Below are 14,031 nucleotides of genomic sequence, written 5' to 3'. Positions count from 1 at the left end.
TATATACATATTTCATCTAATTCGTTTGATAAATTTATAAGGTGTATGGGAATTTCATTAAAAAATAATGGGATTTTAATATAATATCTCTGACATTTAGCACTGGCGTAAAGAGGATACTGGAAGGTGAAATTAAGCCCGCGGCTTCCAAAGCCGAAGAGGGTAAACTTCAAGTCAGGTATACCACAGTTCCACTGACTCCCGAGACTAAATACTCTGTACTCGAAACGGATTACGATTCGTACGCTGTTTTATGGAGCTGTCAAGGTATTGGCCCGGTCCACGCACAAAATGCATGGGTCATGACGAGAGAACGAGTACCGTCCGGAAAAGTGCTTCAAAAGGTAAAAGCTTAATAAAATAAAAATCAAATTTTAAGAAAAATCCTATATTCGGGCGAAGTGGATCTTGGTTCAATATAAATTTCTCGCGTGAATTTACATATTGGATTGTCCGGAAAGTTCGTGCCGATTTTGAAGAAAAATTGAAACGCAGAAGATTTAAATTTTAGTATACATTTATTAAATTATATAGGTTAGTCGGCACGAACTTTCCGGACAACCCAATATATTCTGATTTCGCATATTGCGTTTCACATATTGTTTTTCCGCATTCATAAGAACCATAATAGTAATATTACTTATTAAATTGTATAAGCAATTACTAACAAAAAATTAAGTACTAATAATTTTTTTGATGCTAATAGACATTTTTTAGAGAAGAATATTAATTGTCATATGCTGATGAAATCTAAAAACTGCGAATAATTTATTGCGAAAAATATTATCTTTGTTTGTATTTTAAAATACAAAATTAATTAAAAAATTGTTACAAATATTACATTCTTTGCAATAAATAATTAAAAAATTATATTTTAATAGAATTCAAATTAAAATGTCCAATTATTAAATTTAAATGAATTACAAAGTAAATTAGTTTATATTAAGACATAATAATATATTTTGAGTTTTAATATATTCAGGATTTACGGCCGAGAATATAAAAAAATAAAAATTATTAATATAAAATAAAATAACAAGTTTTACGTTTGAAAATTATTAATACAGTTATTATAATACATATTCTAGAATCTTCTTATCATCACTATAAAAGTTTAAAATCTCTTTTTTTCGATTCCAGGCTTATGGCGTTCTTGATAAATACAAAATATCGAAAACGTTCTTCGTGAAAACCGATCAAGCGGAATGTGCCTATTTGGATTCGACAACGGAGGAGTCTGAGGAGCCTGAGCAGGCAAAGCCAGAGAAGTCGGAGAAGCGAAAACAGAGACCACAACCAATTGAGCCGAATGAGAGTTCCAGATCATCCGTCGCTCTGAATGATGCCGATACTGAGATAAAGGAGAAGGAGGAATCAACAGCCGGGATTATGGGCGAGAAAGCGCTCTCCGATATTCCGAAGATAATAGCGGAGGAACCCGTAAAGCTCGAGCAGCCCATCGAAACTGTTCCCGAACGGATCTTGAAGTTAGCAGAGACGATAAAGGAGGAGAGTGACGACACAAGGGATAAAATGATCATTGTCGAGGTCAGGGAGGAGAACATCGCGGAAAATACAAAGGAGGAAAAAAGCGAACATTCGAAAAAACCAGAAGCAATTGCCTAGAAGTATTATTTAGCAAAAAAAGTCTGTTAGTTGGCGCTAGCAGGGATGTATTCCTGGGGATTTTCGATGTCTTAGGCTCGTAGCGGTTTCCTCATTGAGAACCAGTCTCGCTTAAGTACCGTAAAATCATTAATCACTTGTTCCATCGACATGCTGTCGTTCTACGTTGTCGTTTGAGGACATAGGGTTGACACGGCGCTTTGTTTTATAGGCTTACGTACAAATGTAAAAAAAAAAAAGAAAAGAAACAAAGATAAATAAAATTGTTATAAAAAATGTCTTAATAAAACGTACCCATTTGTTTATTATTTCCATTTCATTATACAGATATGATGATATGCATGTCAAATTAATTACTGATTACTGTAACGTAATTTATAAATTATAAATTAATACACAGAATTATATCTGATTAATGGAAAATAATATTTGATCAATAAGACGTACTACTTTATTTAAAAAAAACTTCATTTTTCTTTAAAATTTTTCTACAATAATTTACTACGATAAGTTATGTGCTGTGAGTAATATAATCATATAATAAGAGAGAAAATGCACTTCTTAAACTCTTGGAAAGTCTTTTTAGCTTTCGCATCACGAAACGTGGTACCAGTAAAAGCTAAATGTGTCATAGTATTTTTTACATAAACATAAATACATAAGCAGGTCACATAACGGATACATTTTTCATATCATCATTAATAGTTCAATCTTTGATAATAATCATATCAATTTAAAACTACCACTTACAAACACTGATGAGATCTTAAATATTAGAAGAACGATTAAGTAAATGTTTCATCTGTATTCAACTCTGAATACAGATGAAGAAATAAAAAAACTTAAATACTTTTCTTTAGATATATAAAGAATATTCAAAAGAAAGTTTCTTTATATATCTAAATGCAAGAAAAATATTTATATAATGCAAAATATAATGCAAAAATATTTTTTTCCAAATTTACTTTTCTTCTCAAATGTATATTTCTTGATTAATGAATTAATCAAGAAATATACATTTTTCTTTATAGAATGAATTAAGATTAGTACATAAATACCCTATAGATACTTTTTTATTCCTGTAGTGCATAATACTTAAAACGAAAATATATTCACTATATATATAACGTAATCGATTTATCACAAACATATTTACTATTAAAATATTCTCCTTTTAAATTATTCTATCTATCTATTAACGTATTCATTTCGTATCTGATTTATTAGTCATTACTGCAAAATCTATTCACAAACGAGCAATTATCAAAAGTGGTCCATCGCATCTGATCATGAAATGGTCCACGTGCCTCTGAATCTGTTGATCATCTATTGGTCAATGGCAAATTCAAGCCGGGTTTCTTGAACCCCGAACGTACCGTTACTGACCCACTAACTGTCAGTACTCTGCCAAACATATCCAGTCAACCTTCGCGGGTTCGTCTCCGACGAAGCGAATCGCGGAGCAGGAAGTTCAGTCACCTACGAACGATCCATCGTATGAGAAGTAATCCTCAGCGCTAATCCTTGTCAAAATTGTCTCGAAAAAACTGATATTCGACGGTCAAAGCTATCAGGTGAGTGCTGTATTTAGAGTGCCATGAAATTGTATTGCCGATATCGCATTCAAGTTGTTTCTCTTTGCCCTTTCTACTTTGATCGAATTTCCTAACAATAAATTGCTTGCTGAACTACTTGTGCAAATATAAACTTCTTGTCAGGTAAGTTAAAGAGATCAGAGAATTAGAAATCAGGCCGCTTGAACTTAAATAATTCACGTGTAATATTTTCGCATAACAGTTTGACTTGTATTTAATATTTTCATATCAAGGAATATTCATATCAATGAATTTCAAATTGCTAGTACAATAAAAAAAGAATGCTGATATTCGAAATAATTGTTATTTCATTCTTAATCCTTGTAGTATATAAAAGCGAAATCAACACAGATTATGCAATATAAGTGATAAAAGTCCAACAAGTAAAGTACGTTCATAAACATTATAAAGTATGCCACGCAGAACAGTGTTGCATTATGATATCATCAATTTAGAAACTAATGTCCGCGATAATGCAATATAAAAGAGCACACGCTCGTTTCTCTTCATTTTCTTGAGTATTTCGAAGTTAGTAACTATGTACTTTGAAAACACGAAAGGAGCACAAAGAAATATCTTCGAAGCATCAAAGTTGATGGTTTGACAATATTTTACAAACTTGGTTTGTAAAATAAGTTCTTTAAGTGGTGCATCATTACACGATAATATACCTTGTGTTGTTGTAACGGTGATTATTATAACGGAAGAATTTTCTATGATCACTGGCATTCCAGTATGTATAGGAAGTTTCATTAATATTTCAACATAAACAATTTTGTCTAAAATAAGATTAACATTATCTTTGTTTGATCTTTGTTTGATCTTCTAAATTAATGTTTCTGCATGTGCAAGTGCATATATATGCGCGTAATAAGTAAAAGATTTTACTTATTTGATTTCTTCATATAATTATATAATTTGAATTTTATTTCAATAAAAATCCGACAAACTTATTATTGTTATACATTAAAATTCTTAAATTTTTAACATATTTTACATACATACTTATACATACGTATACATACTTATACATACCTATACATACCTATACATACCTATACATACCTTTAAAAAATGGAATAAATATTTTCTGTTCTTTTTTCAGAAAAGAATATGTTACGGATATTTGTAATTGTTATCATCGCAAATGCAGCGATGGCGCAGGTGCCATTTTTGGGTACATGTCCAAACTTGGAAGCAATGCAAAATTTCGAACTTGAAAGAGTGAGTACAGAACAATTATTTTGACTTATACTTAATATTAAAATAAAGTATATACAACATAAAGTATATAAAACAATCCTTCTTCTTGTGCATTTAAATCAAAAGTACTCTAAACTCTACTCTTTGGAATAGAATCTCACTTCAAAAAGTGAAAATTGACCCAATTTTGGGTTTCAATTTTTAAGAATGAGATTTCACTCTTTAGAGTAAGATTCATATAAAAGTTTTAGAGAGTTATTACAGATTTTTTTTCTAGTATTTGGGCAAATGGTACGAAGTCGAGAGATATTTTGCGTGGTTTGAATTTGGTGGAAAATGTGTGACAGCTAATTACAGTCTGAATGAAAATGCTTCGGTGAAAATCCTGAATAAACAAATTTCTTCATTGTGAGTATAATAGTACCTGATACTCATCAAGTAATTTTAAGTCATTAAAAAAGCAAGAAAAACAGTGATATAAGAATGATATCATCGTCAACTGACAATTATCTACTTAAAGTAAAGCTCTATTCTCTTGCATAGAACTGGAGTCGCAACGAGTATCGAGGGCATTGCAAGGTTAATTGGTAGATCCGATGATCCTAAATTGACCGTCACTTTTCCATCCTTGCCACTGCCATTCGATGCACCTTATTGGGTTCTAGACACAGACTACATATCCTATGCCGTAATATGGAGTTGTACAAATCTCGGAGTTCTTAAGTAAGTTTGCATGTGACAAGATTGCGGGAAAATATATAATAAGTATAAGCATTAATATAAAATAAGCATTTTTTGCCCGATACAAAGTTAGTTGATTGCAATAAATCTTTCCTGTGCCTTTATTATTAAATATTAATTTTACATTTTATGCTGCTAAATAAGTAGAAAAAAATTTTAATTTCTTAATGCATTCGTGTTCATGTTTTAAAGGCATATTTTTCTATCTGAAAAATCTTCTATTCTAGAGATATTAGATTAGAAATTAGATTGAACAGACTTTTACTGGATTACTAAAACTATAATGTGTTTTTGCAGTGTACGAAACGTTTGGATTTTAACACGAGAACCAAAACCGTCAGTCGCAGTTGTAGAAAAGGCTTATCAAATTATCGACAAGAATAACATCAGCAGAGCGTATTTTATTCGTACAGATCAAAAAAATTGTCCGGTTACGAATTAAGAACGACCTCTACATGGATGTACAGAAATATGCTCGAAGAAAAATTTTTTTTGCGATGCAATTTTATGTAAGACTTCTTGAATTACAAATTTATTTATGCCAGCAGATGCTGATTTTACTGGCTATTGTGCAAGTATTATGATTGTGCAAGTATTATGATTGCGGATGTACTTAAATTAATAGAATTGTTACGAATATTTATTTTATATTCGAAATTAAAATATTATGTAGTTATAATGTTTAAAAAGTTGTATTTTTCTGTCTTTCTATATTTGTTTCTTTCTTGTGACTGTGATTTTTAATGGAATATGAAAAATTGAATATATTGTTTCATAACAATGAAACATAATTTAAATTTTAATTCCATTTATTTTGAACAAATTGAATTTAAAACATTTTGAATATATTATCGTCAGTACAAATATATAATGAGGATAATTATATTGATGCATTTGACGTTTTGACTGCGAGATATAAATTTATATATTAGTTAGTTTATATACTAACTGATCTGTTTGTTATCTGCTTAGAAATAGAAATAAAAGAAATATTTATAAAATAAAAGAAGATAAAAGAATATTTTAAAAATATATGTATAATATAATATATATTAGTATAAATATATATTAGTATAAATTTGAAAATTTTATAGAATATTATTTTTTAAGAGATTTGGATCTAAGATTGCTTTATTACGTAACGATTCAAAAATAATTTTTGAAATAAATTTTTCAAAGATAATGTGGCGCTAATAAATAATTTTACGGTCAAAATGTTAAGATACAGATCATCTATACATTTGTATCTCAATATTTACAGCTATCTATTTTTTGTATGTGTTTTTTATATATACTTCATGTTAATCTATTTTATTTGTTATGTATATTTATTCATTTGTTTGAAATATTATGACTCAGATTGGCACCGATAATTTACGTTAATTTTTTAAATTATCATGAAATCTGTGAATAAGTCGTTATTACTTATCAAGTTGAGTAATCATACATATCTCGTTAATTATCTGTTCATCGTGTGTGTGGTAATACATTTTATAATTTTATAATAATTGATTGTTATATTTATGCATTTAAAGAATGTAAAAATGGAAAATTTGGAAAGATAAAATTAATTTTTTTTTCATAACACTGCGACATTATATTAGATCTGTTTATTTTTCACTCCAAGTTCTGAACTGGTGTACACTGATTTAATAAGATAAAATAAAACGGATATAGTTTATTCCACTCTAACTTATTGCACTCGTTTAGAACAAAGACATAGAGAATAAACTATGTAATCCGTATTTAAGAAGGCCATCCACATGTGATCGACAATAATAAGAGAGAAGGAAAACGGCCAATTTTCTTCTCATTCTCTCTTTCATTATATCGTTAAATATAATATCGTAATGGAAAGAGATAAAAATTGGCTCTCTTCCACGATTCCTCTCTCTTACTTTTATCGACTATTTTTGACACACAAATCGCGCAGTCCATTCTCTATGTCTTCAATTTAGAATTAGGTTCAGAACTTAAAAGAACTTTAAAAAGAACAGATCTAAAAACTGCACGTGATGTTCTAAAAATCTAAATATTTATCGACAATTGGTTATGTAGTGTTCTTCGCTGGGCTCGTCGGGCCTCATTTGCTGCACACAGAACTTTATCCGTGACTGCCAAGATTCTTTAGCCAGTAAGATTCCAGCGAGTGCTAGTTCTCAACGAGTGCCAATTTTCGTTGTAAGATCGCGCGATGCACGTCGGAGGAGTCGAAAGTTCGCTTACCACGATCGATGATCAGCCGATAAAAAAAGATTTCGCGAACCAGTTATGAAGATTCAATTATGTAAAAACGATGCAAGAAATATTTAGTCGGCCATTAAGTTATCCGTATAATGATAATTTACGTGTGAGCGAGCATCATCAGCTTTGTAATATCGCATGCATAATACATGTCACGATGGCGGGGTACAGCGTTTATTTATCGTCGGGAAGGGACGCTAATAAATGAATGCGTAAAAAGTTTCATTAATGGGACGGTAAAAGTTCCGCGTGTAATCGATTGCGACGGACACTGCGTTGCAAGCTGCGTGTCGAGTCGCACAAATTCGCACTGTTTGCGATTACGAATATTCGAAATAAAGGGATATCCGATTGAACCGGGTATTCTCCAGTGTCTCCCACGTTAAAAATGCATCAAAAATGATCGTAGACGAAATAAATCGAGCAGCGACTAACGAAATCGCACGCAACAATACCCTTAAATTAAACAAATAACAGCGACGGGGTGTGGTCGCGTGCGAGACGGGTCTTCGGGCATTGTCACGTGCCATCCACGCAAACAGAACACTATTCAATTGCGGATCCTGCAGGATATGTCATCAGGGATGCATTGTGCATCGAGAGAAAGAGGAGTCGCGTGATCCCACGAATCACACCACAAAAAATGTATGGATTTCTTTCTCGCTTGCAACGAGTGTGCGGATCATATAAATTTGAACATAAAGGACTTTAACATTGCGTGTGAATAAATGTATATACCTATACAGGATGTTTCTTAAATAGCAGACACTAATCATATAGCGCTATTCCTAATTAAAAATTAAATCAAAAAGTCCTCTATCATTTTGTAATTTTCGCAATAATTGATTATAGTAACGTTAGTTGTGAAAGAAACATTAATTTCTAAAGATCGCCGAGTAAGTGATTGCCGAATCATATAATGCTAATCCTGATAAAAAATTGAATCAAAAAGTTCTTTACCATTTTGCATTTTTCGTGATAGTTAATAAGTTGAGCAGCTGTTTATTCAGCAACATTTAGAAATTAATATTTCGTCAACCATTGCGAAAATTACAAAATTGTAGAGGACTTTTCAACTCAATTTTTAATTAGAAATAACATATATGATTAGTGTCCGCTATTTAAGACATACTCGTACACACATATATAACATAGTAAATATTTTCTTATTTTAAAAATTTATTTAATACATACAATATTAAATAAATTTTTAAATTTTTAATAAGAAAAATTTAATTTGATCGAAATTGTATGCATAATATAATATATACAGATTAAAATTTAAAAAGTCCATTAAGTTTTTTACAATCTTACAAAATATGTAAAAAAATATAATTAAGTAATCAGAAAGTATTGCGTATGAAATTATAAGTTTAAATTAAAGTTTAAAATTATTTATTTATTTCACGAAACAGAAAGCCTGTTTGTGTACATGAGATGGAGAGGAATTGAAATAATTCGAAGAAATCTTTACTCTTTTAATAAGTATCTGAACGCGCTTAAATTCCTGAATTTTCTCTTTAATACTCCACTACATGAGCTCCTCTTTATGTTCCCTCAGTTCATTTTTCTCTCTTTTTATTCGCATGGGCTAAAAATTGGCGTATTCTCCCAAGCCGAAGACTCGTTTCCGTATAATCGTCGCCATCGCTTGTAATAAATTAAAACGTGGTAGAATCTAAATCAAGATCTAAAGGGAAAGGATCTGCTAGGAGCCAGCGGGACCCCCTTCCAAATTTATTTCGTCGTTCTTTTCTCGAGAACTTCTTTTACGCACGAAATGAAGCAAGGAAGGGAACGATGAGACGAAGGGCGGAAAGGGGGATGTACGATCGGACTCACGGCGGCCAAATCTCCGCGTGGGCCCTACGGTTTTCGAGAGGCATGGGCAGCGGTCCCTAATAACAGGGTATACCGAGGCTAAACAAACATACACGCCCCTGGCATCTCTTGCTGAAAGAGTGCACGGGAAACAAATGGGAAAAAAATGCGCTTTCGACACACCGTGCAACAATTTGAGGATGAAGTATATTTGCTTATTTCGCATAATTTAAAGGAAAACGGATATTCTATCGCGCACCTGCCGGTTGCTTCTGATTCTCTGGTTTTAAAAAGGGAATTCTCGAGGTGAAAATTCGAGCACAAACATTTTGTAGTAGTAGTAGTAGTAGTAGTAGTAGTAGTAGTAGTAGTAATAGTAGTAGTAGTAGTACTATTGCATTATAGTTAAAGCAAATAAACTTTTCTGAATTATTTATAAGGGAATTGTACAATATACTTTGTGATACTTCATTAAGACATTCAAGCCCGATTGCACCAACTTCACTTTGACTTTAAGCGAGATTTAGAACTTTATCTATCTTGTTTTAAAACCAAAGAGATAGAGACAGAAAGAATTTTAAGTCTTGCTTAAAGTAACGTTAGTGCAATCAGACCTTAATCAAACATTGATTTTACATTTAGAAAGCGAAGAATAAAATACTATATAAAATATTATATAATTGATTTACAAATGTTAATTATAAATGCAAGGAACAATATTCTTAATTGGAATTAAAATAAAAATTTATAGATTTGTTCATATTTAATGACCTATTAAGAAAAGATCAGATATTCTAAGTAAAGCGTTCATTTAAAATCTCAAGTAATAAAATCCAATTTCGTTAATAATGAATCTTTCGTATTTCAATTTCACACTTGAACAAATAATTTTTTTTTAATTACGGATTTGTAATTTAAGTAACAGGAATTAAATATAAGAGAGGATATTCTTTAATAACTGAAGCGTGAAGAAGATAATTGGGATCCATTGTAATAAGAAACTAAATGACATCTCGTAAAACTCTATTATATGTAGTCATATAATTGAAGCATATCTTAATACACGCGCCTAGCAATAAGTATTATAATATATCTCATCGTCTGTGTATGCTGATATAATAAGCAACAAAAAAAATGTACCAAACTTTTCTTAAAAAGAAACTGCATGCTCGTTTCTGCAAAAATATCTCGTATTCTGTCAAGACTACGATCGAGATAAAAAAAAGAAGTGCACTGAGCATTCCATTTGGTTTCTTTTCGAAGAGGGATAAACGGTTGTTTGCGTTTCACCTCAGGGTGGTCTACGTCGAAGGATCTACATCATACATAGTTGAATTTAATAACGAACGTTCGGAAGGCATCCTACCGTCTGTAATTTCACCTAAATAATGCATCCCATATAATTAGTCTAAATAGTAGTTCATATTTCTTATTAGCACTACACGTCGTTTCATTATATCGTTGTATAAAAACAACTTAATCTCAGAATCGTGTCTAAAAAACATTACCTACGATATTTTTGTAAAAACATATTATTTACTAATTACAACAGACTGCTTCGAACGCGACTTGTTTCACATGACGAAAGATAATTTCTTTGTGCTGCGTTGCAGCGTTGCATCGAATCGTGTCGCGCGGATTACTCATCGCTTTTTTAATTTAGATGGAAATGTGGAATAAGGTTGGGTGAATATGGAGGCTGTTTCATTTGTCTTTAGATCATGTGAAAGGTTGGTAAGGGGTGCGCGAAACGCGAGAGAACGAAGGTTAAGTAAAAAGTCGCGAAGAAGAAGAAGAAATGCGCGCGGAGAAAGAAGTGCAGGAAGACGATGAAGGAGAAGGAGAGGAAGAAGAAGAAGGCGAGGACGAAGGTAGATGAGACAAGAGGCATTCTGGTTTGTGGGCACAGCCGCTGCCTGCAGCCCACAATTATGATAATAGCCCCTGAGTCCTGAGTCTTGTTAGGCCAACGTGCAGCCCCAGCTCTTTTATCAGTATCTTCTTATTTTCAGACTCGTGCTCCCCTGTCCCTCTTCATACCGTGGCTTCTCCTACTTTCAACCCTTTACGTCCTCGCGAGGTCAGATGGGTTCAAGCTGATCGATTCGCCGACGAAAAACTAAATCCGATATATATCCCATCCTTTCTCGAAGCACTCGCTATTCCGCGTACCGACGATACCAATCGCAAGGCTCCATTCCGAAAGGATTCAAATAACCAAGCTTTATGTCTCTCTCACGAATTCTGCAGTGTATTAAATGTCTTGTTGAAATATGTTATATCATTTAGATATCGGATATATGAAATGAAAAATTTTTTGGTTCGATACTACCTCTCCTTTGTGGCATTTATAAATTTTTTTACTTTAATATCCCTTGGCATTATGAAATAGTTGAACCAAATAGAGAATAACAGCCGCGGGGAATTATCAGCGACTGCTAACATATGTACCTGTGTCTGCAAATGTTGTAAAAGTCGGTAGCAAACGGTGTGCACTTTAATCCATTTTCAGTGCTACCGTCTGGTCTTTTGAGCGCCGCGGAAAGCGTTAATTGGAGGCCGCGCCGCGATCGGGCAAAGAAAGTCTTGCAAAGCGGAAACTGTGTGATAATGCATGAAAGCTCTCTGCCCTTCCTCCTCTCTCTCTATTTTTTTCGCTGCATAGATGAGGATCTCTTGGTATACTCAGTATATGCACGCGTACATCCCGTCGCGTCGACTGTGACGTAAAAGCCGCGGTCCAAAAGTACGCTACCTCATTTCTACTAAAAGCTGTTCCTTGTGAAGCGCATAATCGCGTTTCTTTAATGATGTACTATTACGATGCCTCTCTAGAGAACGAAATTCTCAGAAGAGACGTTCCTGCATCTGAAGATATATTAAAATATCATTGGAGTATCATTGGAATTGATTCGATTACTTTCAGCGCGTAAGTCGCGATATCACGTTGATGAATGAATTCTCTTCTTTGAATGAATTATCTAATTACTATTACACAAGATAAAACGTACTTTACTAAATAAGAGCAAATATATGACATTTACGATATAAAATGTAATGTACATACACAAACTAATCGTAAATTTAAAAAATATGTAAAAAAGTAGTGAATCCCAGGTCTCATGATATTTTCCAGAAGCTACTACTAGGATAAATTCGGCTAAACCGAGAGTTTGGCCGACGACTGCTAGATATACGATTGTTTGTACAGATTAGAACCGACAAAGGGGTCCGTTCTCTCTTCTTGACATTGCCTTGATTTAAACGAAGCGCCCTGTATTTGCAGTAGATTAAACCGCGCTTCGCTGTGCACTGCGGTGTCTTGTTTATGATATCAGCTGTACCGCTTTGGGTAATATTGTATATTGTGCTCACGTGCCGACTAGCATAGACAGATAGACTATCTAAACTTTACTTAGACATAGTCATCAGGATAATTATAATTTACGTTTTTTTCTGAATAGTGTATATAGAATGTATAACTAGGTTTTTATTTCTCATATTATATTAATGAGAAATTTGCAAAAACGATGGAAATTCTTTAGATGATTACATATATTTTATGTAAAAGCAATCTCTAATTAAAAATAGGTATAGCTGTTATCGCTTCGATTACATGTAAAAAAATAGCAATTTATTATATAGCTAGTCACTCTGTAATTAGTTTAATGTAAAAAAAATGAAGGATCATAAAGAATTTTCATTACCATACAACTCTAATTTAGTTTTATTCTTATTATGTTCACGTAAACCCTAATATATTTTTTTAATTTTTAGTAACATGTAATTCGTATACCGGACATTACGATATCGAAACGATGAGCAAACATGCTTTCATCGACGATAAAATATTAAACGGTAACTCATGTAACTGTATAATCGCTGAGATTAAGTTAATAGCTGCACGAGGACGAGATGGACCAAAAGGAAAAGACGTAAGAACCTATCGCACGAATTTAACCATCATTGCATCCACTTGGCCACCATCAAGCCTATTAACAGATAGAATTCTATGTTGCCTGAATCATGCTATACGGTAAGAGAGTAATCACCCGGACTTTTTTCCCTCATTTTTCCTGCCGCAATTATCTCCCGGTTTTTATACCGCACAAGCTTTTCAATCAACCGCGAATTTGCAAAACGAGTCCTGGTACCCTCTCTCGCTCCTCGTTCTCCTGCTCGTACATCGTCCAGTAATAACGGCGTTCGGTAATCAAGCACGTTCTGGTAGACAGGAAGAAGGAGAGGATTCGTAAGACGATCGTGATTCGACGCAGCTACGTGGGCGTTCTTCCTATCCGTCGTCGATCTCGAATTATGTAAATGAACGATGGATATTCCAATTGCCCTCGATTCCTCCGGGATGAAATTCGAGAGCATCTCGTCTTCCATTTTATTCTCTGTATTTTACGCATTTGCAGCGAGCATGCATGCATCTCTTAGCAAAATAAGCCGCTCCCATCGATAATAATAGAAGAGAGGGGAAAAAATGTTGAATAGTATGATTAAATGCGTAGTTCATCGTCAATTTGACATGTCGCGTGTTCACTAGCACACTTATCCACAGTTAGAACGTATGATTTATGATCCTAATTTCTGCATAGCAGTTTTGCACAGATATATAGAGATATAATATAATAATGAAAAATGATTTCGATTATATTAATAGAAATTGATCAACAAGGTTGAACCAGGAAGACCACTAATTTATGAGTTTTTTCTAGAAGTTAATAAATATCTCTTATTTTATAAAATCGTAAAATTATACCAGTTGATATTTATATTTAGTTTATATATATTA

General features: G+C 32.8%; 2 protein-coding genes across 3 annotated transcripts in view; both read left to right on the top strand.

The window, feature by feature from the left end:
- Positions 1-1,915, top strand: part of LOC108694035 (apolipoprotein D-like) — a 2,480-nt gene extending 565 nt beyond the window's left edge. Inside the window, 2 exon segments of the mRNA XM_018203282.1 lie at positions 42-344; positions 1,141-1,915. Coding sequence (XP_018058771.1) covers positions 42-344; positions 1,141-1,626 — 789 coding nt within the window. The 3' untranslated portion in view covers positions 1,627-1,915.
- Positions 1,916-3,115: 1,200 nt separating this feature from the next.
- Positions 3,116-5,607, top strand: LOC108694047 (apolipoprotein D-like). Of its 2 annotated transcripts, none has more exons than XM_018203298.1 (5): positions 3,116-3,200; positions 4,327-4,445; positions 4,702-4,832; positions 4,968-5,147; positions 5,463-5,607. In XM_018203298.1, the coding sequence occupies exons 2-5, from the start codon at positions 4,335-4,337 to the stop codon at positions 5,605-5,607; spliced, it is 567 nt and encodes a 188-aa protein (XP_018058787.1). In that variant the 5' UTR covers positions 3,116-3,200; positions 4,327-4,334. The 2 variants fall into 2 exon arrangements, with proteins under 2 accessions (XP_018058787.1, XP_018058788.1); XM_018203299.1 differs by lacking the exon at positions 3,116-3,200 and adding an exon at positions 3,738-3,954.
- The last annotated feature ends 8,424 nt before the right edge of the window (positions 5,608-14,031 follow it).

The sequence above is a fragment of the Atta colombica genome, unplaced genomic scaffold, assembly GCF_001594045.1.
Source record: "Atta colombica isolate Treedump-2 unplaced genomic scaffold, Acol1.0 scaffold112, whole genome shotgun sequence".
Classification (NCBI taxonomy): Eukaryota; Metazoa; Arthropoda; class Insecta; order Hymenoptera; family Formicidae; genus Atta; species Atta colombica.
This window is presented reverse-complemented; position numbering and strand designations above follow the sequence as displayed.